General features: G+C 36.4%; 2 protein-coding genes and 1 pseudogene across 15 annotated transcripts in view; 1 reads left to right on the top strand and 2 right to left on the bottom strand.

The window, feature by feature from the left end:
• KDM4C (lysine demethylase 4C) overlaps positions 1–27,339 on the top strand; it is a 457,231-nt gene that overhangs the window by 234,808 nt on the left and 195,084 nt on the right. The gene's annotated exons all lie outside the window — the stretch shown is intronic.
• LOC117999007 (60S ribosomal protein L23a-like) lies at positions 2,993–3,848 on the bottom strand. The gene is made up of 2 exons (XM_034987905.1): positions 3,837–3,848; positions 2,993–3,540 (listed from the first exon to the last, which is right to left on the bottom strand). Exons 1-2 carry the CDS (start codon positions 3,846–3,848, stop codon positions 3,034–3,036), a joined length of 519 nt encoding a protein of 172 aa, XP_034843796.1. The 3' UTR covers positions 2,993–3,033.
• LOC117999006 lies at positions 12,570–26,743 on the bottom strand (annotated as a pseudogene).

Below are 27,339 nucleotides of genomic sequence, written 5' to 3'. Positions count from 1 at the left end.
AATCCATATTTTTGTATCCTTTGGGTAAAGGATAATAGTGCACTAGTAATGCATTTGCTCGATCATAGGGTAGCTCCATTTTTACTTTTTGAGGAACCTCCATACTGTTTTCCAGAGTGACTGCACCATTTTGCATTTCCACCAACAGTGTAAGAGGGTGCCCCTTTCTCTACATCCTCGCCAACACCTGTTTTTTCATGTATTGTTAATTTTAGCCTTTGTAACAGGTGTGAGGTGGTATCTCATTGTGGTTTTGATTTGTATTTCCCTGATGATGAGTTATGTTGAGCACTTTTTCATGAGTCTGCTAGCCATTTCATTGTCTTCTTTGGAAAAATGTCTATTCATGTTTTCTGCCCATTTCTTAACTGGATTTTTTGGTTTTGGGTGTTAAGTTTGGTAAGTTCTTTATAGATTTTGGATGCCAGCCCTTTATCAGATATGTCATTTGCAAATATCTTCTCGCATTCCATAGGCTGCCTTTTAGTTTTTTGGATTGTGACCTTTGCTGTGTAAAAGCTTTTTATCTTGATGAGATCCCAATAGTTCATTTTTGCTTTTGTTTCCCTTGCCTTTGGAGACGTGTCTAGTAAGAAGTGCTAAGGCTGAGGTCAAAGAGGTTACTTTCTGTGTTCTCCTCTAGGATTTTGATGGTTTCCTGTCTCACATTTAGGTCTTTCATCCATTTGGAATTTATTTTTGTGTATGGTGTAAGAAAGTGGTCCAGTTTCATTCTTTTGCATGTAGCTGTCCAGTTTTCCCAACACCATTTATTGAAGACACTGTCTTTTTTCCATGGGACATTCTTTCCTGCTTTGTCAAAGATTAGTTGACCAAAGAGCTGAGGATCCATTTCTGGGTTCTCTATTCTGTTCCATTGATTTTTGTGTCTGTTTTTGTGCCAGTACCATACTGTCTCGATGACCACAGCTTTGGAATAGAGCTTGAGGTCCAGAATTGTGATGCCTCCAGCTTTGCTTTTCTTTTTCAGAATTGCTTTGGCTATTTGGGATCTTTTGTGGCTGCATACAGATTTTAGGATTGGTCTTTCTAGCCCTGTGAAAAATCCTGTTGGTATTTTGATAGGGATTCTATTAAATGTACAGACTGCTTTAGGTAGTATAGATATTTTAACAATGCTTGTTCTTCTAATCCATGAGCACAGAATATTTTCCCATTTCTTTGTGTCCTCTTCAGTTTCTTTCATTAAGTGTTCTGTAGTTTTCAGAGTACAGATCTTTTACCTCTTTGGTTAGGTTTATCCTAGGTATCTTAATTGGTTTTGGTGCAGTTGTAAATGGGATTAATTGCTTGATTTCTTTTTCTGCTGCTTCATTGTTGGTGTATAGAAATGCAACAGATTTCTGTACGTTGATTTTTTTTACTTTTTTTTTTTTACATGTCATGTATTATTTGTTTCAGAGGTACAGGTCTGTAAGTCAACAGTCTTACACAATTCACAGCACTCACCATAGCACATACTCTCCTCAATGTCTATCATCCAGCCACCCCATCCCTCCCACCTCCCACCACCCCAGCAACCCTCAGTTTGTTTCTTGAGATTAAGAATTCCTTGTATCAGTGAGATCATATGATACATGTCTTTTCTGATTGTACGTTGATTTTTATATCTTGCAACTTTGCTGAATTCATGTATTAGTTCTAGGAATTTTTTGGTGGAGTCTTTTGGGTTTTCTACATAGAGTATTTTGTTGTCTGCAAATAGCAAAAGTTTGACTTCTTCCTTGCCAATTTGGATGCCTTTTATTTCTTTTTGTTGTCTGATTGCTGAGACTAAGACTTCCACTACTATGTTAAATGGTAATGGTGAGAGTGGACATCCCTGTCTTGTTTCTGACCATAGAGGAAAGCTCTCAGTTTTTCCCCATTGAGGATGATTTTAGCTGTGGGTCTTTCATATTTGGCTGTTATGATGTTGAGATATGTTCCATCTATACCTATTTTGTTGAAGATTTTAATTGAGAATGGATGGTGTATTTTGTCAAATGCTTTTTCTGCATCTATTGAGAGGATCATATGGTTCTTATCCCTTCTTTCATTAATGTGGCATGTCATGTTGATTGATTTGTGAATATTGAGTCACCCCTGCAGCCCAGGAATAAATCCCACTTGATTGTAGTGAATAATTCTTTTAATGTACTGTTGGATTTGATTTGCTAGTGTCTTGTTGAGAATTTTTGCATCCATTTTCATCAGGGATTTTGGCCTGTAATTCTCCTTTTTTAGTGGTGTTTTTGTCTGGTTTTAGGAATCAAGGTAATGCTAGTGTTGTAGAATGAGTTCATGGGTCATCTGTCCATTCCTGAATCAATCACTGTTGCCATTGGATGCAACCTTTGATTGACCATTCTAGTGTCACCTAAAAATCATGGCCTATCCTCTGCAGAGAATCAAGGTGCTCTTTTTAGTGAAAAACATAAATGAAAAAAATACCATGAATAACTTGCCAATAGGCAAAGGAAACCATAGGTACCATTGCTATATTTAATCAGTCTTGGTGAGAAAGTTCTTCGTGCTGCCTCCACTCTAGCAGTTTCATGTTCTGCTCATTTAGGCCTTCTCAGAGGAAGAACTTCTGGCCTATGATTGACAAGATTTTTAGATGTTGCTGCTACAAATAATAATTAAGTTAAACTGTTTCATAAAAAAAAAAATGAAAGGAATAGTTGAATATTAAAAAAAAAATGAACTGCTGGAAATAATCCAAAATAAAGTCAGGATTCTTTATTAAAATTAGGATTCTAATAACCTTTGTAGTTCAATGCCAATAACTTAATATTATCTTTTGATGCATGTTATTCATTTTTAGGCACTTAGTGATTTTATATCTCTGTGGTTATAAGTTGCCATATTTCTGACATTTTATTTAAAATTAGTATTTAGAGCTGAATATTAAAGTGAGGTGGTATTTTCGATTAGGCTTTTAAAGCAATATATTTTATATTGGGCGTTTAATTTTTTTTTTTTTTTGGTGAAAAATTTTATATTTAGATTTAGCCAGCTGGACTCAGTTTAGATGATTCCAATTTTGTTGGCAACGTCCAAAGCATCATAGTCAGGAGCCAGTAGAACATATGCCTTCTTCTCTCCATCAGGCCTGATTAAGGTGTAGACCTTTGCCACGTCAGTGTTGTAGAGCTTCTTCACAGCCTGTTTGATCTGGTGCTTATTGGCCATGACATTCACAATGAACACAAGTGTGTTGTTGTCTTCTATTTTCTTCATGGCTGACTCAGTAGCCAGGAGGAGCTTGATGCTGGCATAGTGATCAACCTTGTTTCTCCTGGGGGCGCTCTTTCGAGGATATTTGGGCTGCCATTGCAGACGCAGTGTCTTGGGTTGTCGGAATGTAGTTGACACGCAGATCTTTTTTTTGTGGCTATGAACGCCTTTCAGCACCAATTTCTTGGCCTTCAAAGCCTTTGCTTTGGCTTCGGCTTTGGGAGGGGCAGGGGCTTCCTTTTTAGCTTCCACACCATCTTCGTGAAAAGGCGGGTGTTTAAAATTTTTGTATTGGTTCTGGGATGTTGGAATATGTAACTTGTATTGGCTTAGTCAATAGTTAATTGCTATTTTGATGTTTCTTTCTTGATGATATAGAGACTGAAATGAATGTATACATTTATATACTTTTCTTATTCAATGCTTTTTGTGTGTTGTGACTGGCATTTAAAACCCTAAGTGGTTTTAACAGCCATATGAAAATCACGTTTTGAGATTAAAAACATGGAGTTAGGAGAAGGAGCCAGATGGTGGAGGAGTAAGAGACCTAAATTTCGTCTGGTCCCAGGAATTCAGCTAGATAGGGATCAAACCTTTCTGAACATGTCCGAACTCAATAGGAAATCAAAGAAAAGAATAGCAGCAACTCTCTGAACAGAAAAGCAACCACGTTCTGGAAGGTAGGACGTGCGGAGAAGTGAATCCGAGTCGATATTTGGGAAGATAGACGGTGGGGGAGGAGGCCTCCGTCGGCCGCTATAGACAAGTGCTAGAGCAGCGGAGCACAAAATCGTATATTTTAGAAGTTGGCTCTGCTGAGGGACGTCACTCCAGTGGTTAAGTGGGGGGTGGAACCCTCGCTGCATCAGTGTGGTGTCAGGACCCTCGGGGTCATGGAAAGACCAGGGGTGCCTGAGTGTGGCAGAGCTCCCAGCTATCGGAGCGGGGAACCCGGCTGCAGAGATAGAGCCAAGTAGTGGGCTCTCAGCTCAGGGTTGCCATAAACTGTGATCTGCGGCACAGTCAGGCCCCTGCTCTTCCAGCAGGGACACAATAAGTGGCAGATCCAGGGAGACTCCCCTTTCTCCCCCGGGAGGAGCGGCCCGGGAGTGCACTGCAGGGATCTACTGGGTTTGGAAACTCCAAACGGGGTCATGCGCCACAGATAGATACACTGGGTCAAAGGCTGGGTGAGCACGGAGTGCGGGCCGGAGACCCGGGATATGGCAGTGATTGACTGTTTTTCTCTGAGGGCGCACTGAGGAGTGGGGCCCCAAGTTCTCAGCTCCTGTGGGGCGGAAATTGGGAGGCTGCCATTTTCACTCTCGTCCTCCAAAGCTGTACAGAAAGCTTGCAGGGAACAAAAGCTCCCGAGAGCAAACCCGAGCAGATTACTTAGCCTGGACTGGGCAAGGGCGGGGCAGTTCCGCCTCCAGCAAAGACATCTGAGAACCACAGCAACAGGCCCTCCCCCAGAAGATCAGCAAGAACCACCAGCCAAGACCGAGTTTACCAATCAATGAGAACTGCAGAATTCCAGCACTAGGGGAATCGAGCACATAGAATTCATCGCTTTTTCCCCATGGTTCTTTAGTCTTTCAAAGTTAATTTTTTTTAACTTTTTTTTTTGAAATTTTCTTTTTCCATTTTCAAACAACATCTTATCAATCACTTTTTTAAAAAGCATTTTTATTTTTCCTTTTGAGAGTCATAGTCTATCCCTTCATAGTAGTTACCCGTATTTTTGGCATATATATATTAGTTGTTTTCTCTTTAAAATTTTGAGATACAGTTTCTTCTAACAGACTAAAATATACTCTAAATCTCTAGTGTATGGTTTTGTTCTAGTCTCCTGCCTGATCACATTCTCTCCTTTTTTTCCCTTTTTAAATCTTCTTCTTTCTTTTTTCAACCAACTTTTTATCAATTCCTTTTATAAAATCTTTTATAATTTTGATCTTTACAGTCATATTCCATCCCTTCATCGTATTTACCCTTATTTTTGTACATATATGTGTTTTTTTCTTTAAAATTTTGGGAGGCACTTTCTTCTACAAGACCAAAATACACCCAAAATCTAGTGTGTGGCACTGATCTGTGCACCAGCCTGATCATATTTGATCATATTCTGTTTTTTGTTTGTTTGTTTTTATCTTTTTATCTTTTTCTTTTTTCTTTCTTTCCCTTTCTTTTCCCTTGGTTTCAGGTCTCTTCTGATTTGTTTAGTGTATATTTTTCTGGGGTCATTGTTACCCTGTTAGCATTTTGTTCCCTCATTCATCTATGCTCCTCTGGACAAAATGACAAGACGGGAAAAAATCACCTGAAAAAAAAGAACAAGAGGCAGTACCGACTGCCAGGGACCTAATCAATATGGACATTAGTAAGATGTTGGAACTAGAGTTCAGAATGATGATTTTAAAGATACTAGCTGACCTTGACAAAAACATGGAAGATATTAGAGAAACCCTTTCTGGAGAAATAAAAGAACTAAAATCTAGCCAAGTCAAAATCAAAAAGGTTATTAATGAGGTGCAATAAAAATATGGAGGCTCTAACTTCTAGGATAAATGAGGCAGAACAGAGAATTAGCCATATAGAAGACCAAATGATGGAAAATATAGAAGCTGAGAAAAAGAGAAACAACTACTGGAGCACGAGGGCAGAATTCAAGAGATAACTGATACCATAAGACAAAACAACATTAGAATAACTGGGATCCCAGAAGAAGAAGAAAGAGAGACAGGAGCAGAAGGTATATTGGAGGAAATTACAACAGAGAACTTCCCTAATTTGGGGAAGGAAACAGGCATCAAAATCCAGGAGGCCAGAGAACCCCTCTCAAAATCAATAAAAATAGGTCAGCACCCTGACATCTAATAGGAAAACTTACGAGTCTCAGAGACAAAGAGAAAATCGTGAAAGCAGCTCGGAACAAGAGATCTGTAACCTACAATGGTAGAAACATTAGATTGCAACAGACCTATCCACAGAGACCTGGCAGGCCAGAAAAGGCTGGCATGATATTCAGAGCACTAAATGAGAAAAATATGCAGCCAAGAATACTTTATCCAGCTAGGCTGTCATTGAAAATAGAAGGAGAGATAAAAAGCTTCCAGGACAAACAAAAACTAAAGGAATTTGCAAACACAAAACCAGCCCTACAAGAAATCTTGAAAGTGGTCCTCTAAGCAAAGAGAGAGCCTAAAAGTAACATAGACCAGAAAGGAACACAGACAATATACAGTAATAGTCACCTTACAGGCAACACAACGGCACTAAATTCATATCTTTAAATAGTTACCCTGAATGTAAGTGGGCTAAATGCCCCAATCAAAAGACACAGGCTATCAGAGTGGATTAAAAAACAAGACCCATCGATATGCTGTCTGCAAGAGACTCATTTTAGAACCAAAGACACCCCCAGATTGAAAGTGAGGGGGTGGAAAACCATTTACCATGCTAATGGACACCAAAAGAAAGCTGGGGTGGCAATCCTTATATCAAGACAAATTAGATTTTAAACCAAAGACTGTAATAAAAGATGAGGAAGGACATTATATCCTACTTAAAGGGTCTATCCAACAAGAAGATCTAACAATTGTAAATATCTATGCCCCTAACATGAGAGCAGCCAATTATATAAGGCAATTAATAACAAAAGCAAAGAAACACATTAACAACAATACAATAATAGTGGGGGACTTTAACAACCCCCCGTCACTGAAATGGACAGATCATCTAAGGAAAAGACCAACAAGAAATAAAGATTTTAGGGGCACCTGGGTGGCTCAGTTGTTAAGCGTCTGCCTTCAGCTCAGGTCATGATCCCAGAGTCCTGGGATCAACCCCGCATTGGGCTCCCTGCCCAGAGGGAAGCCTACTTCTCCCACTCCCTCTCTCCCTGATTGTGCTCCCTCTCTGGCTGTGTCTCTCTCCGTGAAATATTTAAAACCTAAAAAAAAGAAAAAGTTAAAAAAAAATTTTAAATGACACACTAGACAAAATGGACTTCACAGATATATTCAGAATATTTCATCCCGAAGCAACAGAATACACATTCTTCTCTAGTGCCCATGGGACATTCTCCAGAATAGATCACATCCTAGGTCACAAATCAGGTCTCAGCTGGTACCAAAAGATTGGGATCATTCCCTGCCCATTTTCAACCACAATGCTTTGAAACTAGAACTCAATCACAAGAGGAAAGTCGGAAAGAACTCAAATACATGGAGGCTAAAGAGCATCCTACTAAAGAATGAATGGGTCAACCAGGAAATTAAAGAAGAATTAAAGAAATACATGGAAACCAATGTAAATGAAAACACAACTGTTCAAAATCTTTGGGATGCAGCAAAGGCAGTTCTAAGAGGAAAGTATATACCAATACAAGCCTTTCTCAGGAAACAAGAAAGGTCTCAAATACACAACCTAACCCTACACCTAAAGGAGCTGGATGAAAGAACAGCAAATAAAGCCTAAACCCAGCAGGAGAAGAGAAATCATAAAGATCAGAGCAGAAATCAATGAAATAGAAACTAAAAGAGCAGTAGAACAGATCAACAAAACTAGAAGCTGGTTCTTTGAAAGAATTAACAAGATTGATCAACCCCTAGCCAGACTTCTCAAAAAAAAAAAAAAAAGAGAAATGACCCAAATCAACAAAATCATGAATGAAAGAGGAGAGATCACAACCAACACCAAAGAAGTACAGACAATTATAAGAACATATTATGAGCAACTCTATGCCAGGAAATTAGAGAATCTGGAAGAAATGGATGCATTCCTAGAGATGTATCAACTACCAAAACTGAACCAGGAAGAAATAGAAAACCTGAACAGACCTATAACCACTAAGGAAATTGAAGCAGTCATCAAAAATCTCCCAACAAACAAAAGCCCAGGGCCAGATGGCTTCCCAGGGGAATTCTACCAAACATTTAAAGAAGAATTAATACCTACTCTTCTGAAACTGTTCCAAAAATAGAAATGGAAGGAAAACTTCCAATCTCGTTTTATGAGGCCACCATTACCTTGATCCTCAAACCAAATACCCCATCAAAAAGGAGAATTACAGACCAATATCCTTGATGAACATGGATGTAAAAATTCTCACCAAAATACTAGCCAATAGGATCCAAGAGTATATTAAAAGGATTATTCACCACAACCAAGTGGGATTTATCCCTGGGCTGCAAGGTTGGTTCAACATCCCCAAATCAATCAACGTGATACAATACATTAATGAAAGAAAGAATAAGAACCATATGATCCTCTCAATAGATGCAGAAAAATCTTTTGACAAAGTACAGCATCCTTTCTTGATCAAAACTATTCAGAGTATAGCGATACAGGGTACATACCTCAATATCATAAAAGCCATCTATGAAAAACCTACAGCGAATATCCTTCTCAATGGGGAAAAACTGAGAGCTTTCCCTCTAAGATCAGGAACAGGGTAGGGATATCCACTCTCATCACTGCTATTCAACATAGTATTAGAAGTCCTAGCCACAGCAATCAGACAACAACAACAAAAAAAATCAAAGGCATCCAAATTGGCAAAGAAGAAGTGAAACTCACACTCTTTGCAGATGATATGATACTCTATGTGGAAAACCCAAAAGACTCCACCCCAAAACTGCTAGAACTCATACAGGAATTCAGTCAAGTGGCAGGATATAAAATCAATGCACAAAAATCAGTGGCATTCCTATACACCAACAACAAGACAGAAGAAAGATAAATTAAAGAGTCGATCCCATTTATAATTGCACCCAAAATCATAAGATTTCCTAGGCATAAATCTAACCAAGGAGGCAAAGTATCTGTACTCAGAAAACCATAAAATACTCATGAAAGAAATTGAGGAAGACACAAAGAAATGGAAAAACGTTCCATGCTCATGGATTGGAAGAACAAATATTGTGAAGATGTCAATGCTACCTAGAGCAATCTACAACATTCAGTGCAATCCGTGTCAAAAGTCCATCCACTTTTTTCAAAGAAATGGAATAAATAATATTTGTATGGAACCAGAAAAGACCCTGAATAGGTAGAGGAATGTTGCAAAAGAAGAGCATAGCTGTTGGCATCACAACTCCGGACTTCATGCTCTAATACAAAGCTGTCATCATCAAGACAGTATGGTACTGGCACAAAAACAGATGTATAGATCAGTGGAACAGAATAGAGAGCCCAGAAATGGACCCTCAACTCTATGGTCAACTCATCTTTGACAAAGCAGGAAAGAATGTCCAATGGCAAAAAGACAGTTTCTTCAACAAATGGTGTTGTGAAAATTGGAGAGCCACATGTAGGAGAATGAAACTGGACCATTTCCTTACACCACACACAAAAACAGGCTCCAAATGGTTGAAAGACCTCAGTGTGAGACAGGAGTCCCTCAATATCCTAAAGGAGAGTACAGGCAGCCACCTCTTCGACCTCAGCCGCAGCAACCTCTTCCTAGAAACATCACGAAAGCCAAGGGAAGCAAGGGCAAAAATGAACTATTGGGACCTCATCAAGATAAAAAGCTTTTGCACAGCAAAAGAAATAGTCAACAAAACCAAAAGACACCTGACAGAATTGGAGAATATATTTGCAAATGACATATTAGATAAAGGGCCAGTATCTAAAATCTATAAAGAATTTAACAATCTCAACACCCAAAGAGCAAATGATCCAATTAAGAAATGGGCAGAAGACATGAACAGACAGTTTTCCAAAGAAGACATCCAAATGGCCAACAGACATGAAATAGTGCTCAGCATCACTCAGGGAAATCCAAATCAAAACCTCCTTGAGATACCAGCTCACACCAATCAGAAATGGCTAAAATAAGTCTGGAAATGAGAGATGTGGGCAGGTATGCGGAGTAAGGGGATCCTCCTACTCTGTTGGTGGGAATGCAAGCTGGTGCAGCCACTCTGGAAAACAGTATGGAGGTTCCTCAAACGTTGAAAATAGAGGTACCCTATAACCCAGCAATTGCACTCCTGTGTATTTACCCCAAAGATACAAATGAAGGGATCCCAAGGGGTACGTGCCCTCCGATGTTTATAGCAGCAATGTCCACAATAGCCAAACTATGGAAAGAGTGCACATGTCCATCAACAGATGAATGGATAAAGAAGAAGTGGTATACACACACACACACACACACACAATGGAATATTATGTAGCCATCAAAAGGAATGAAATCTTGCCATTTGCAAGGATGTGGATGGAACTGGAGTGTATTATGTTAAGTGAAATAAGTCAGTCAGAGAAAGACATGTATCATATGACCTCACTGATATGAGGAAATCTTATTCTCAGGAAACAAACTGAGGGTTGCTTGAGTGGTGGGGGCTGGGAGGGATGGCGTGGCTGGGTGATAGACATTAGGGAGGGTATGTGCTATGCTGAGCGCTGTGTATTGTGTAAGACTGTTGACTCACAGACCTGTACCTCTGAAACAGATAATACATTGTATGTTAAAAAAAATAAGATAGTAGGAAGGGAAAAATGAAGGGGGAGAATTCAGAGGGGCAGTCGAACCATGAGAGAATATGGACTCTGAGAAACAAACTGAGGGTTCTAGAGGGGAGGGGGGTGGGGGGTTGGGTCAGCCTGGTGATGGTATTAAAGAGGGCACCTACTGCATGGAGCACTGGGTGTTATATGCAAACAATGAATCATGGAATTCTATATCGAAAACTAATGATGTAATGTATGGTGGTTAACGTAACATAATAAAAAAAATCAAAACATTGAGTTAATGCATCTGTTTACTTTTAAGTCTATTATTCTAAACATGTTAATTGACCTTAATTGTTTTGAACATATGTAGAAATGGAAATTGAAATGGTCTTCTATTTTGGAAAATTCTTATGTATAATTTTCTGTTACTAATTGTCTTATTAATTTAACTTTTGTATCTGTGTTTGGATCACAGTATAAGTCTATTACGTGATAACCATTCCATCGCGTTCTGAATATAAAATCCTTTTTTTGTAAGTCAAATGCAAATGTTTATGCTTTGTTTTCAACTATAGATATATTTCCAGTAACAGTCTGGAGAACTGAATTTAAAAATCCTTTTTATGCTTATAGATGATTTTAACATTTTCTCTTAGTATAAAGTGTGCATATTCTGTGCTAAGATACTCTTAATGGGTAAACATTCTCAAAAGTTTTGTCCTTTCAACTCTTATTTTGGTGCAGAAAAAAATGGTCTACCTCCTTGAGTTATATCTTCAGATATCTATTAGATATTTATCATCTATCTATCTATCTATCTATCTATCTATCTATCTATCTATTTATCTATCTATCTATCATCTATCTATCTATCATCTATCATCTATCTTAGTCCTTCTAATAATATTGTCTTATCTCTGGTTCTTCTATCACACTGGGTTTCTTTCTCAGGCAGTGTTCCCATCGTGCAGGAAAGAAGGCTGTTGGCTTTTCTAGGCTAATAAGGTGGTTCAGGTCCTGTGATTAATCCCGTTGACTTAGTTTGGGTCATGTGCCCATCCCTAAACCAATCAGTATTGCCATTAGGATGGAAAGCTTGATTGGCCAATCTAGCATCACCTAAAAAACATGGCCTAACCTTGGGGGAGAATCAAGGTGTATTCTTTTTTAGTCAGAATATCCTAAGGAAGAAAAGTGTTAGGAATGACAAATGGAATAAAACTTAATGATTTAATTCTGCCATACCAGTTATAGTAAATTTTTTAGAAAAAATAAAAAAATAAAAAACCACCCTTTAAGTTCCTCAAAACTTAACCAATGGTGAAAGTTGAAAACTTTTTTCCAGATCTTTTCCTTTTTTCATGTAGCTGCTCCTTTATGACGTTCGATCATTGTTCGATCTTTGCTTCTGTTAGGCTCAAAATGTTTGTAGAATGAATGCAGCCATAGCTTGTTATGGTGGATATAATTGCAGCAGCACAGTATTAAATTGAATTGAAAATGGATGTAATTTAATATTTGATTAAAGAACTGAGCTTTATGTTGGTTTTCTTTTCAATATACATTTCACATAGAGGGGAAATAAAAGCCTTTGGTGGGATAGGCTTCGTGATTTTCAGCGTGAAAGGAAGGATTGCCTTTTACAGTCTTGGGCCAGGGGTTATATGGATCAGGTGTGGTAATTTTGCAGCAAAATGAATTTCCCAAATGGAATTAGAATAGTGGGAAGCCATTTTCAACTTATTTCCTATTTTCTTGGACAAAGTAAACAGACAAAGGGTGAGCAGACCTGGTGTGTGATAATTGTTCAATGCGATAAAAAGTTCTCCTTGACCCGTACCCGGCCCTCCCAGCATACGTCAGCAATAGCTCTTGAGATGCAAAGTGAACCAGAATCCAACTGGTGAACTCCTGCAGTAACCCTGCCATTCCTGCTGCTGTACTTCCCTCTCCCCTTTAATTAGATCACTCTGAATCTGTGAGGAAAGATTTTTGCAGTTTGATTTAATAGGTAGTTACTACAGCTTGTATTTATTCACTAGTGAAGACAAAATGTTCCTGTTTTTTTATTTGTTGACAGTTGATGGATGGTTATAGGCAGGCACATCTAAGGAAATAAGTGAATTTCTTATTACACATATAGGTTAATAATCTTTAGTATGATTATTGTATAAACTGTACAAATGTGGGGCTTTTTTTGGCACCAGAAATGAGGTTGAATGGGGTTGTTTTAAAGTGGTCTTTCAAGGCTTGGCAGAACATGAGGCTGATATAGGCTGTATTTATGATTACTTTTTGGACTCAGTCCAGTTTGGATTTATATATATTAAGAGTACATGTGGATATGAGGAAATGTACATCATTAAAATGGCATTTCTTATGTATCCCACTCTTACATTTAGACTGATTAATGAGTTTCTGCAGAGTAAAAATAAAGCACATTCCACCAGAACACTTCATAGATTTTATCAGTGGACCCATTGCCCCTGGGGTAGTGAAAGAATTCTCTTGTCCACAGCTTGTTGATGGTTCATTACAGCAATGACAATTTTATGTTTTATTTAAATTAATCAATTTCTTAGACAATGGACATGGAGTTAGAAATCTGACTTGCAGTTTGTAGCTACATGTCATTTCCTGGACAAAAAAAAAGTGCTTTTAAACATTTATGACATGTTTCTCATTAATTAAGGCAGAGTCCCCTTATTTACTAATGAAATACTTTGAGGTCTTCTAATCACAGGTTCTGCATACTGTTGAGGTAGTTCAATTTTTAAGTAAATTATGTAAATAGAAATGAGGCCAATCATTAAATAATTCAAATATAGTGAGGTCAACACTAGATTTTAATTCTAATTTTTGTCTTGTTTCTTGTGTTACTGTCAATACTCTAGTGTTTTGGCAGTCATTCAACTAATATTCATGGAGCATGTGTTGGTGGTGATATACAATGCTAAAACAGATCTGAAGCTGACCCTCACAGAACGTAGGTTCTACTGTGGGAAACAGATGTTAACTAACTAATCATACAAGCACGTGATTGTAAATTGTTGTGAGTGATCTGAAGGAAAAGACCAAGGTGCTAGGAAATGAAACCCTTTGCTTTGAGAGAAATATAGAGAGATCAAGAGTGAGGAAGAAACTTTATGCCACTTAAGAGAGGGATCCATCTAAAAAGAAAAACAAAACAAAACAAAACAAGAAAGGGATCCATCTATTTATGGATATTTCTACTCCAAGTGTTGGGCTTTAGTCCAGCAACCTCCTCCTGCTGTGACCACTTCTAGTTGTACTCACTGTGTCTGTCCTCATCCTGCTCCCCCAATCAGATAAGGAAATATATTAGTTTCTCACATATGTATGTTTATTACAGGTAAGCATATATATATATATTATATATATATAATATATGTACATTAATATGTGATCATATGTATATAAAACCTCTTTTCTCCACCTAATGGTAATGCTTTTCCATGTCATTAAATATCTTCCCATAAGTTATAGAAATATTTCTTTTAAGGAATATTCTGTTGTTTCAGGAAGTGTTTTTTTTTCCATTTTTTAGATTTTTGATAAACACTGCTAAGGTGAACATTCTTAAATATAAGGTGGTACATTAATTAATCATTATTTCCTTATGATGAATTCCCAGTTGTTATATTACTGGTCACAGATTATTCATATTTTAAAAATAATTACCTATTTAAAAGTTTTGTTATGTGTTGCCAGATTGTTGGCATGATTTATTTGTAACATGTCACAGATTGGTTTAATGCAGCTTTTATTTTTCTATTCATGAGTTTGAAGTCAGGCAACTAACAGTAACAGTCATGGAGGTTAGTTCTGCTTGTTGGATCCCTGTTAGCCATAATCTGATTTATATCCTGTTTTTCCCATTTCAATTCCATAGAATAATAATGAATGTCTTCTTATAAGAAATCTTTCTCCATATATTTTTTATTGATGGTGTTCTAAATTTGGCCAGCGAGAAATTGAAGAAACACTTAAAATCCATTGTGTGTTTGTCTATCCTCTCTTTGTTTTTCTTCTAGTTCATGTTGAATATATTTACTGTTTTTTTCTGCTTTAAATAATTTCACAAAATTAATAACAGAGAAAAGATAATAGCTGTGCCAGACATATTCTCACACTTGAGTGGAAACACAGGAATTGCCAAATAAAATGAATCTGAAATGCTGAATTATTTACTTATAGTGTTACTATGTGGTTTTCTAAGGAAGTGTCACTGAAAAAAAATGTGTTGTCAGTGAATTTTAAAATTTAAAAAATCTTATTCCCAACAAAATTATTTATTTTCTTTTTAATATTTGGTGGTAAGTTTTTGACCATATTGTTAACATTAGGAAGCCTGAAATAAATTACACTTCTTCTGAAAAGCATTACTTTTTGGTCTAGTTAGCTTTCATCAAGTTGTTTCCTGTTTTGGAAATAGTACCAGGGATTTTTTAGGTGGCAAGAGACTTGTGATCAGAGTGCTTTGAGTGTGGGATAGTGTTTATAACATGGTTGTTAATTAAATAAAGGTTTTATTTTTCCTGACACTCGCATTCAAAATTCAGTATGACATAGGATTTAAAAATGGTAATCTAGAATTTATTTGAAAGCTGTCAGCAGGTTATTTTTATTTTTACCAAGCAAGAGTACCCTGCATATATACTATCCAGAGCTTCTATTGTGGGAACTGTATTATGCATGTACGGCCATTTCATTAATTTTTTTCCTCCTTTACTCCTCTCTTGTCCCCTTTATAAAAAACAGTATTTCTTCATTAATATTTTCCTATATTGATATTAGTGTTTGAAGTGTGCAAAAAATATGGAAGAAGATTAGGGGATGCTGTCTTCATTTCCAGTTCTGCAGAAGTGGAGATGAGGTGAGCATCTTCTGTATCAGTGCAGTGGTTGGTTTTCAACATGGCCAGCATTATCTTGTGAGCCCTGGAAAATGGCTAGTTCTGTGTTCAGCCACTTGCATTACTCAGCATGTTCCTGTGTACTCAGTGGTTGCTCAGTGAATGGGAAATCGAAAATCCCAGGGAGGCTGGTAGATAGGATGAATCTTACATCATTTGAACCTTTTTAAATTCACTATCCTTGTGACATCTAGCAAGTCACTTAGCATTTTTGTTGCCTAGATTCTTATCTATGAATTATGATGATTGGAGAAGATGATTTACTCTTTAAGGCTCATTCTAGGTGTAGGATTATCTTCGAATTATGTCGTTAGTCATGTAGAAAGAAATACCTGAAAGACTCAAAAGTGGAAGTCAAAATATCTAAGTGTTATAAGAGAAGGATTATATGTTGTATATTTCCATGCCATTTCTCGTGGCTCTAATATGTGATTTTATAGACTCTTATGAGCAAATATTTATATTCATAAAACATTTAGATCCCTAAGAGTCTACAGAGTCAGCCCTATTCTTATCTGATCTTGCCCAAATTTATCATCCATAAAAAATGTTAAATGCAATGCATGAATTCAGAACAAAATAACTTCATCTATCCCATAATGCTAAAGAGTTCAATTTCATGCTGTGTTTTACATGGCACAGCAGGAGTGGATTGTTTAATATCTGTAACTCTGAACTTCCACAGCCTTTCTATCAGATACTCAGGTAAGTGTTGAGAAGCAGAAGTTCTAAAAATAATTTCTACAGAATCTTTTGGAGACCAGTGGAGCAAACTATTTGAATCCATTCCCCTTCTTTTGCATAGTTTTTCTTTGTCTGTTTGAACAGTGTTCCCATGGGTCAGAAAGATAAAGTTTCTAGTCCCATACCTTAAATTGCTTTATAATTGCCTTACTTTATAAGGGAGACATATCTTGGCATGGTGAAGGCTGAAAATATTCAGAAGAAATTAATCTGAACCTATTAGAAGTAGAGGGAGTGGAGGAAATGTATTTTGGAAAATTGTTAGCTAGACTGGATAAACTCTTGTCAACACAGCATGATATCATGCATAAAAAGCAAAAATAATGAGACCCAGATATTTGTTCTCAACTACAATTTCAGTTTGGTTTTGGGTCATAGAAAAAGCAGTTTGAGATGGAAAAATATGTCCTACGTTTAAATTGAAACCTATTTAAGATGTATTCAAAATGATTTGCTTTTGGAATTTTCTCAGTAGAGTGAGTTAGGAGTATGGAAATTGTTCTAGATTTGAATCAGGCAAAGGCTGTATTACTTGTTAGATGTGTGACTTTGGCCAAATTAATTAAATTCTCTGAGCCTCTATTTCCTCATATGTTAAAAAACAGGTAATTTATTGAAAAAATATTTTTAAGTATTTTTAATATTTGGTCTTCTAGGTACCTAGAATGCATTTCTCAGTAAGACAATAAATACGGTGTATATTTCCATGTTTAAAATAGAACTGGGTGTTATATGCAAACAATGAATCATGGAACACTACATCAAATAAATAAATAAATAAATAAATAAATTAATTAATTAATTAAAATAGAATGGAAGGGAGGCAAAAGTATCTGAAATAATTCCCATAATGATTCATTAAAATTAGAATAAGAAATTTGGTTCTGGTACCATTTTTTTTTTTTTTTTTTTTTACTGTGACTGAAATATCTTTTTGCTCTTTAGGGAACTTTTAAAGCTACTCTCTTCTTTACATCTGTGAGAACAAAACATTTGGAAATTTTCTATAGGTGTTTATTCTGGGACCCCCTGGATCCTTCAAGTATATTGTGCACCTTGACAAAATCATGGTTCTGTGAGTTCTGCAGACTAGTCTGGGGGGAATATAATGACCGTTGTACTCTTTATGTACTGACTTTTTTGATTAATGTTGATCTTAGAATTGTGTTTCTTTTTTCCCTCTGCTCAGTCAGTGTAAATGTAATTATATAGTTTACTTTTCATGTACTCTGGTGAAAGACTATTATTTGTCTTTGGCTGATACTACTATATAAAATGTAACCCAGGAAATAAAAGTAATATTCAAAAATAATTTTCATCTTGATTAGATCTAAATATTTTAATTTTTTTTTTAAGATTTTATTTATTTGTGAGAGAGAATGAGAGACAGAGAGCATGAGAGGGAGGAGGGTCAGAGGGAGAAGCAGACTCCCTGCTGAGCAGGGAGCCCGATGTGAGACTCGATCCCGGGACTCCGGGATCATGACCTGAGTCGAAGGCAGTCACTTAACCAACTGAGCCACCCAGGTGCCCCAGATCTAAATATTTTAAAACTCTGTTTCCAGTATTAAAATAATTCTTATAAATTGTTCAGGTAATCATAATAATTTTCTCCCAAAATTACTTGGGCAAGAGGGTACATGTACAAATGAGTAATAATTGAATAAGGACATAGATGAAATAAATCAGTGTTATAATTGATATTATATGTGACCAGTGGGTGAAGGGTCCATTTGCGTATACAGTGATGGGTGTATAGTGTATGCCATAGATAGGAGCTTGCAGGAACAGAGCATTTTTCTGTTCTACTATTAGATCAGTTTCTTGCAAATTTTTTTTTAGCTTTTGGTTAAGCTCTTTGAAGAATCTTATGGCTCTAACATCTTGGAAAATCAATTCTGTAAAATATAAGTATTTGAGTACAGACTAAAACTTAAAAAATTTCTTTGCTTGGGGCACCTGGGTGGCTCAGTTGGTTAAGTATCTGGCTTCTGCTCAAATCATGATCTCCAGGCCCTGGGATTGAGCCCTATGTCAGGCTCCCTGCTCAGTGGGGAGTCTGCTTCTCCCTCTCTCTCTGCCCTCCCCCACCACTCATGCTCTCTCTCTCAAACAAATAAAATCTTTAAAAATTTTTCTTTGCTTTATCACAGCATTTTGAATTTACTTCAGTTTTTTTTTTTTTTCTTCCCAGGGGTAAAAGAGTCAGGGAGACCACAATTACAATCACATGGAAAGAGCTTAGTTGGTCAAGCATATTTACATAATTTTTGTTTTTTAAATTCCTGTGAGAGAGGTAGGAAAGCATTTCTATATGAAGAAGCCAACTCGGTTTTACCCAACTAATAAGCCCGGAAGAGCTGTAGTCAGTGCAAGGTTCAGCAGGTATATAAAGCAATGTGGCTACTGCTTCTTAATCATATTAAACATAGTCATATTCATTACTCTGGTAGAATAAACAGTATGGAATTTTTAATGTCTGATTTCTTTAGCTCAGCATAATGTATATTAGATTCATTTACATTCATTACATTGATTCTAAATTTCCCTTTTTCTAATGTACACTTAGTTTTGAGCCTAAGAAGAAATGCTGGTCTCTTTGTAATACTCCACAAAGAGGCTGGATTTTTGTTCAGATTTATAACTGGTAATGAAAGTTTTTATGATAAAAGAATGAATGTGCTATAGAAGTAGAATATCCTACTCATCTTTTGGAATTTTTTGGTGAGGAATTTCAATATGAATAGATCCCTTTATATTTTTCAGTTAATCAGCACATTAAATAGTTATTTAAAAAGTTTTTATTTAAATGCCAGTTAACATACAGTGTAGTATTAGTTTCAGGTGTACAATATAGTGATTCAACACATCCATACATCACCTGGTGCTTCTTAATCCCCATCACCTATTTCACCCATTCCCCCCACCTCCCCTATGGTAATCATCAGGTTGTTCTCTATGATTAAGGGTCTATTTCTTGGTTTGCTTCTCTGTGTCTCTTTTATTTTTTCCTTTGTTTCTTTTGTTTCTTAAATTCCACATATGAGTGAAATCATATGGTATTTATCTTTCTCTGACTGACTTATTTCACTTAGCATGGTACTCTCTAGCTCTATCCATGTCTTTGCAAATGGCATGATTTCATTCTTTTTTTTATGGTGAGTGATATTCCATTGTATATATATATATGTATATATATACCACTTTTGTCCATTCATCAGCTGTTGGGCACTTGGGCTGTTTCTGTAATTTAGCTATTATAGATACTGCTCCTATAAACTCTAAATGGATTAAAGACCTAAATGCGAGACTTGAACCCATAAAAATCTTAGAAGAGAGCATAGGCAGTAATTTCTCTGACATCAGCCATATCATCTTTCTAGATATGTCTCCTGAGGCAAGGGAAACAAAAACAAAGATAAATTATGAGGACTTCATCATAATAAAGCAAAGGAAATAATCAACAAAACTAAAAGGCAGCCTGAAGAATGGGAGAAGTTATTTGCAAATGACATATCCAGTAAAGGGTTAGTATCCAAAATATAGAAAGAGTTTATAAAACTCAACACACTAAAAATGAATAATCCAATTAAAAATGGGCAGAAGCCATGACTAGACGTTTTTCCAAAGAAGACATACAGATGGCCGACAGACACATGAAAAGATGCTTAACATCACTGATCATAAGGGAAATGAAAATCAAAACTATAATGAGAAGAGAGTCCAAGATGGCAGAGGGGTAGGAGATCTTAGTTTTGTCTGGTCTCAAGAATTGAGCTAGATAGCTATCAAATCATTCTGAGCACGTGCAAACTCAACCGGAGATCTAAGAAAAGAATTGCTGCAATTCTACAAATAGAAAAGTGACCACTTTGTGCAAGAATGACAAGATGGAAAAACTCACCTCAAAAAAGAGAACAACAGGCAGTACTGACTGCGAGGGACCTAATCAGTATGGATATAAGTAAGATGTCAGAACTTGAGTTCAGAATAACGATTATAAGGATACTAGCTGGGCTTGAAAAAAACATAAAATCATAGAAGACACTAGAGAATCCCTTTCTGGAGAAATAAAATAACTAAAATCTAATCAAGTTGAAATAAAAAAGGGTATTAATGCGATGCAATAAAAAATGGAGGCTCTAACTGCTAGGATAAATGAGGCAGAAGAGAGAATTAGTGATATAGAACACTAAATGGTGGAGAATAAGGAAGCTGAGAAAAAGAGAGGTAAACTACTGGATCATGAGGGGAGAATTTGAGAGAGAAGTGATACCATAAAGTGGAACAATATTAGAATAATTGGGATCCCAGAAGAAGAGGAAAGAGAGAGAGGAGCAGAAGGTATGTTGGAGCAAATTATAGCTGAGAACTTATCTAATCTGGGGAAAGAAACAGGCATTCGAGTCCAGGAGGCACAGAGAACCCCCCTCAAAATCAGTAAAAATAAGTCAACACCTTGACATGTAATAGTGAAGCTTGAAAATCTCAAAGAGAAAAATCCTGAAAGCAGCTTGGGACAAGAGGTCCTTAACTTACAAGGGTAGAAACATTAGACTGGCAAAATACCTATCCACAGACCTGGTAGGCCAGAAAGGACTGGCATGATATAGTCAGGGTGCTAAATGAGAAGAATATACAGCCAAGAATACTTTATCCAGCAAGGCTGTCATTAAAAATAGGAGTGATAAAAAGCTCCCAGGACAAACAGAAACTAAAAGAATTTGTGATCACCAAACAAGCCCTACAAGAAATATTGAAAGGGATCCTCTAAGCAAAGAGAGAGCCCAAAAGTAATATAGACCAGAAAGGAACAGAGACAATATACAGTAACAGTCACCTTACAGGCAATACAATGGCAATACAATGGCACTAAATTCCTATCTTTCAGTAGTTACTCTGAATGTAATTGGGCTAAATGCTCTAATAAAAAAACACAGGCTATCAGATTGAATAAAAAAGCAGGACCCATTGGTATACTGTCTGCAGAGACTCATTTTAGACCCAAAGTAACCTCCAGATTTAAAGTGAGGGGGTGGAAAATCATTTATCATTCTAATGGACACCAAAAGAAAGCTGGGGTGGCAATCCTTATATCAGACAACTTAGATTTTAAACCAAAGACTGTAATAAGAGATGAGAAAGGACACTGTATCATAATTAAAGGATCTATCCAACAAGAAGATCTAACAATTGTAAATATTTATGCCCCTAACATGGGAGCAGCCAGTTATATAAATCAATTAATAACAAAATTAAGGAAATACATTGATAATAATACAAATTAGGCAATCTGGAAGAAATGGATGCATTCCCAGAGAGGTATAAACTACCAAAACTGAAACAGGAAGAAATAGAAAACCTGAAAGACCCATAACCAGCAAGGAAATTGAAGCAGTAATCAAAAATCTCCCAACAAAAGAGAGCCTGGGGCCAGATGGCTTCCCAGGGGAATTCTACCAAACATTTAAAGAATCATTAATACCTGTTCTTCTGAAGCTGTTTCAAAAAAACAGAAATTGAAGGAAAAGTTCCAAACTCTTTCTGTGGGGCCAGCATTACTTTCATCCCAAAACAAGACAATAGACTCCACCAAAGAGGAGAATTACACACCAATATCCCTGACGAACATGGATGCAAAAATTCTCACAAAGATAACTAGTCAGTAGGATCCAACATTACATTAAAAGGATTATTCACCACGACCAAGGGGATTTATTCCTGGGCTTCAAGGGTGGTTCAACATTTGCAGATCAATGTGATATACTATGTTAATAAAAGAAAGGACAGGAACCATATGATCCTCTCAATAGATGCAGAAAAAGCATTTGACAAAGTACAGCATCCTTTCTTGATTAGAACTCTTCACAGTGTAGGAATAGAGGGAACACACCTCAATATCATAAAAGCCCACAACAAATACCACTCACATTCCTAAGGTCAGGAACACGACAGGGATGTCCACTCTCACCACTGTTGTTCAACATAGTACTAGAAGTCCTAGCCTCAGCAGCCAGACAACAAAAAGAAATAAAAAGCATCCAGATTGGTGAAGAGGAAATCCAAACTCTCACTCTTTACAGATGACAGGACACTCTGTGTGGAAAACCCAAAAGACTCCACCCCAAAATTGGCAGAACTCATATAGGAATTCAGCAAAGTGGCAGGATATAAAATCAATGCACAGAAATCAGTTGCATTTCTATACACTGACAATGAGACAGAAGAACGAAAAATTAAGGACTTGCTCCCATTCACAGTTGAACCCCAAATCATGATACCTAGGAATAAATCTAAGCCAAGAGGCAAAGGATCTGTACTCAAAAAACTATAGAACACTCATGAAAGAAATTAAGGAAGTCACAAAGAAATGGAAAAACGTTCCATGCTCATGGATTGAAAGAACAAATATTGTAAAAAAAAAAAACACCACAAAGTATCTGTGCTTCCCAGAGCAATCTATATATTCAATGCAATTCCTATCAAAATACCATCAAGTTTTTTTCACAGAGCTGGAACAAATAATCCTAAAATGTGCATGGAACCAGAAAAGACCCCGAATAGCCAAAGAAATGTTGAAAAAGAAAACCAAAGCTGGTGGCATCGCAATTCCAAACTTCAGGCTATATTACAAAGCTGTAGTCTTCAGCTTTGGTATGGTACTGGTACAAAAACAGACACATAGATCAATGGAACAGATAGAGAGCCCAGAAATGGACCCTCAACTCTATGGTCAACTAATCTTCAACAAAGCAGGAAAGAATATCCAATGGAAAAAAAGACAGTCTCTTCAACAAATGGTGTTTGGAAAATTGGACAGCCACATGTAGAAAAATGAAACTGGACCATTTCCTTACACTATACACAAAAATAGACTCAAAATGGATGAAAGGCCTAAATGTGAGGCAGGAATCCACCAAAATCATAGAGGAAGGATAGCAAACAACCTCTGTGATCTCAGTCGCAGCAACTTCTTGCTAGACACGTCTCCAATGGCAAAAATGAACTATTGGGACTTCATCAAGTTAAAAAGCTTTTGTACAGCAAGCAAACAGTCAACAAAACCAAAAGACAACCGACAGAATGCGAGAAGATATTTGCAAATGACATATCAGATAAAGTGCTAGTATCCAAAAATCTATAAAGAACTTATTAAAGTCAACATCCAAAGAACAAATAATCCAATAAAGAAATGGGCAGAAGACATGAATAGATATTTCTCCAAAGAAGACATACAAATGGACGTCAGACACATCAAAAAATGCTCCACATCACTCAGCATCAGGGAAATAATAAATCAAAACCACAATGAGATACCACCTCACACTAGTCAGAATGGCTAAAATTAACAAGTCAGTAAATGACAGATGTTGGCGAGGATGCGGAGAAAGGGGAACCCTCCTACAGTGTTGGTGAGAATGCAAATTGTTGCAGCTACTCTGGAAAACAGTATGGAATTTCCTCAAAAAGTTGAAAATAGAGCTACCCTATGACCCATCAATTGCACTACTAGGTATTTACCCCAAAGATACAAATGTAGTGATCTGAATGGACTTCTGCACTCCAATATTTATAGCAGCAATGTCCACAATAGCCAAGCTATAGAAAGAACCCAGATGTCCATCAAGAGATGAATGGATAAAGAAGATGTGGTATATATATTCAATGGAATACTACTCAGCCATCAAAAAATGAAATCTTGCCATTTGCAATGAGGTGGTTGGAACTAGAGGGTATTATGCTAAGTTAAAATATCAGAGAAAGACAATTATCATATGATCTCACTGATAATGTGGAATATAAGAAATAAAATAGAGGACCATAGGGGAAGGGAGGAAAAAATAACACAAGACAAAATCAGAGAGGGAGACAAGCCATAAGAGACTCTTAATCATAGGAAACAAACTGAGGGTTGAGGTAGGGGAGGGGGGTTGGTGGGGATGTGGTAACTGGGTGATGGACATTAAGCAGGCACATGATGTAATGAGCATTGGGTATTATATAAGACTGATGAATCACTGAATTCTACCTCTGAAACTAATAATACACTCTATGTTAATTAATTGAATTTAAATAAAAAAACTATAATTAGATATCACCTCATGCTTGTCAGAATGTCTGAAATGGACAATATAAGATAAAACAGGTGTTGGTGAGGATGTGGAAAAAGGGGAACCCTTTTGCATTGTTTGTGGGAAAGCAGACTGGTGCAGTCACTGTGGAAAACAGTATGGAAGTTCCTCAAAAAGTTAAAAATAGAATTACCCTAGGACCCAGCAATTGCACTACTTGGTATTTACTGAAAGAATATAAAAATACTAATTCAAAGGGATGCATGCTCCCCGATGTTTATATCACATTAAATACTTCTATGCATTATTTGTGTCTGGTGAACAGGTAAAGAACAAAAGCTCCTTGAGCAATTTTTGTTGTATCTTCTTAGTTTTGATACTTTTACAAATAGAACGATATCCTGTCAGTAAATGCTGGCTTCACTAGCCCTGCATAATGCATCTGTTTTTTAAGATTGTCTTTGTTTAATGTTCCTTAATAACTCTTTAGTTGAGGCCACATTTCTGTTAAAATAATTGGTTAAATTTCATAAAAAATATGTGGCTTCTCCATTGGAACATAATGCCAGAAAATATTGAGAAATCTTAACCTGTAAATCTGAGTGTATTTTGCAAAATATTTTTCTCATTCATAGAATGAGAAATAACTAGGTGTAAATGTAGCAGAGAACATCTTGGGAATCTTGGAATTCTACAGATTTAATGAATTAACTGTGTTGAATTTCCCAAAAAGCTGGACCTTTTTTTTTCTGTAAGTTTGATATGATGCAGTGGAAACTTTTTCCATTTATATCGAGTGGGTGGATGTTTAGGTAGATGTGAGATGAAGATGGAAAGTCAAGTGTACTGGTGGATTACTAGTAGCATAGTTTATTTTAATGCTATCAAATTTTCCAGCAGGTTATTATTTACATGTGTAGAGAAAGAAGAGTGTTCAGTGTTTGGTCATAACTAAGTTGAAAATGGATAAAATGTTCTAAGAATGGGAAGGAATGAAAGAGAAGCAACCCTGGTAGATTGTAGATCAGCTGGTCACAAACCACAGTTAAGAAGGACTCATTACAGCCTTGTCAATTTAATTAACCCACACTCTGTAGTTAAGATTTCTCTTGCTGCTCTACCCCTAGAATTTTCTAAACATTTTTTTCAGTGAAGTATCTGAACTTACTGAGCACTGAATTATCTGTTAGTATAAAAAGTAGTTTGATAATTTATAATAAAATTACATTTCAGGTCTAGTTACTGACTTGGGTCTTAATTAGTTATCACCATCAGTCACATTTTTATTTAAATAAGAGGTTGCTATGCCTCATACTTAGCAATGTCTTTGTTACTTAATGTAGAAATAATGAGTAATTTTGTCTATTTATGTTAATAACACATTCTTCTTAATTTTTACTGTCATAGCTAAAAAACATGGTTGTTAGAAAACAATGAAGTGGAAAATATCTCTCTTCCCTTTGTTCTTTATTTATGAAGTACTCTTTCAAAGGACAGCTTGTAATGTACAGACTTTTGGGTTCTCAAAGCCAGTGACAGTGATTCCATGGAACATTTGGCATTTTTACATTTTATGTACATTCCCGTATTTTCATAGCTTATATATTTGGAGATGTAAGACATTTTTGCTATCTGTTGGATAGGACATGGGGGTTGCTAGATTTCTTATCTCATCTGGCAATTTTGTTGTGCCTTAGAAATAATTAACTGATAAATTTCAATAATAATAATTTTGGGGGGCTAGATTTTGATATAAACATAGGATGTTAAAAACTACCATTTCCAATTATTGATTTGAATTTCTGAAGTAAATAGGAATTAATATGTTTGCCTCTGTTTTTAAAATGAGTCATTTGAGGGGCCTTTTAATTTTTTATTACTCAAAAAAACTTCATTTTTTTAGATGCTTCAATTTTTAAGAAGCTTCATTTTTTTTTGCTTTCTGACTCTCCTTGTGTCTTTAACACTTCACAGTGATTTTCTGCTCTTCAATAAGGAAAACATGCTTGATCCTGTCACGGACACACTTAGCACACATGGAACCCCCATAGGCCATGCTGACACATTTTTTTGTTTTAGACAACTTTGTAAAAACTTTAGATTTCACAGTACTAACTCCTCAAAGTCAGCCTGGGCACATGCCACATGAGGATTTTGGTGCTTTCCAAACCTTCTTGGTATAAAGGTAAACAATTCTATTACCAGGGGTCTGGGACAGCCTAGTTTTGTTAGAGGCTGTATTGTAGGACAGCCTATGACAGTATGTCAAACGCTCGAGCATTCTGAAGATGCCATCCCTGGAAGAGGAAAAAGGAGTGAGTCATTTTTATTGTTAAATACAATTTGTAATGATTATGACAAAGGACAGCATCTTACATCTTAGTATTCTTATTACAAAGGATAGTGTTCTTAGGTTTAAAGACACACTAAGAATTCCTGTGTCAACAGAAAATGACAATATGTACTTCATTTTGTCACTTATAAATCTTCAAAACAAGAGTTGCCATCATTGGCTCCTTCCCACTTTTTGATCATCCTAATTCAGTAAATCTGATGTATTGAGCCCTTTTCACAATTGTTGAGAAATTAATAATTTCTAAGAAAGAGAGTAATTCTCTTTAAATTTTAAACATTATTCTCACTGTTCTGTGATATTTTGTAGTTGACATTCAATGGAATATTGTATGTGAGAAATAAGAGAACATATCCTTTATTTTACAGAAGTTACCCTTTAATCCTGAGATTCAAGTGGATATTATCTCATGTCTCTTAAAACTACATTCCTGTCCTTAAGGTATTAGGATCCACCTAATACCAAGCTCTTATATTGAAAAGAAGCTCTCCCCTTTGTTGTAGTTACAGTGGAGAATTAATGAA

The sequence above is a fragment of the Mirounga leonina genome, unplaced genomic scaffold (genome assembly GCF_011800145.1).
Source record: "Mirounga leonina isolate KUSES-001 unplaced genomic scaffold, KU_Mleo_1.0 Mir_447, whole genome shotgun sequence".
In the NCBI taxonomy this organism is placed as follows: domain Eukaryota; kingdom Metazoa; phylum Chordata; class Mammalia; order Carnivora; family Phocidae; genus Mirounga; species Mirounga leonina.
This window is presented reverse-complemented; position numbering and strand designations above follow the sequence as displayed.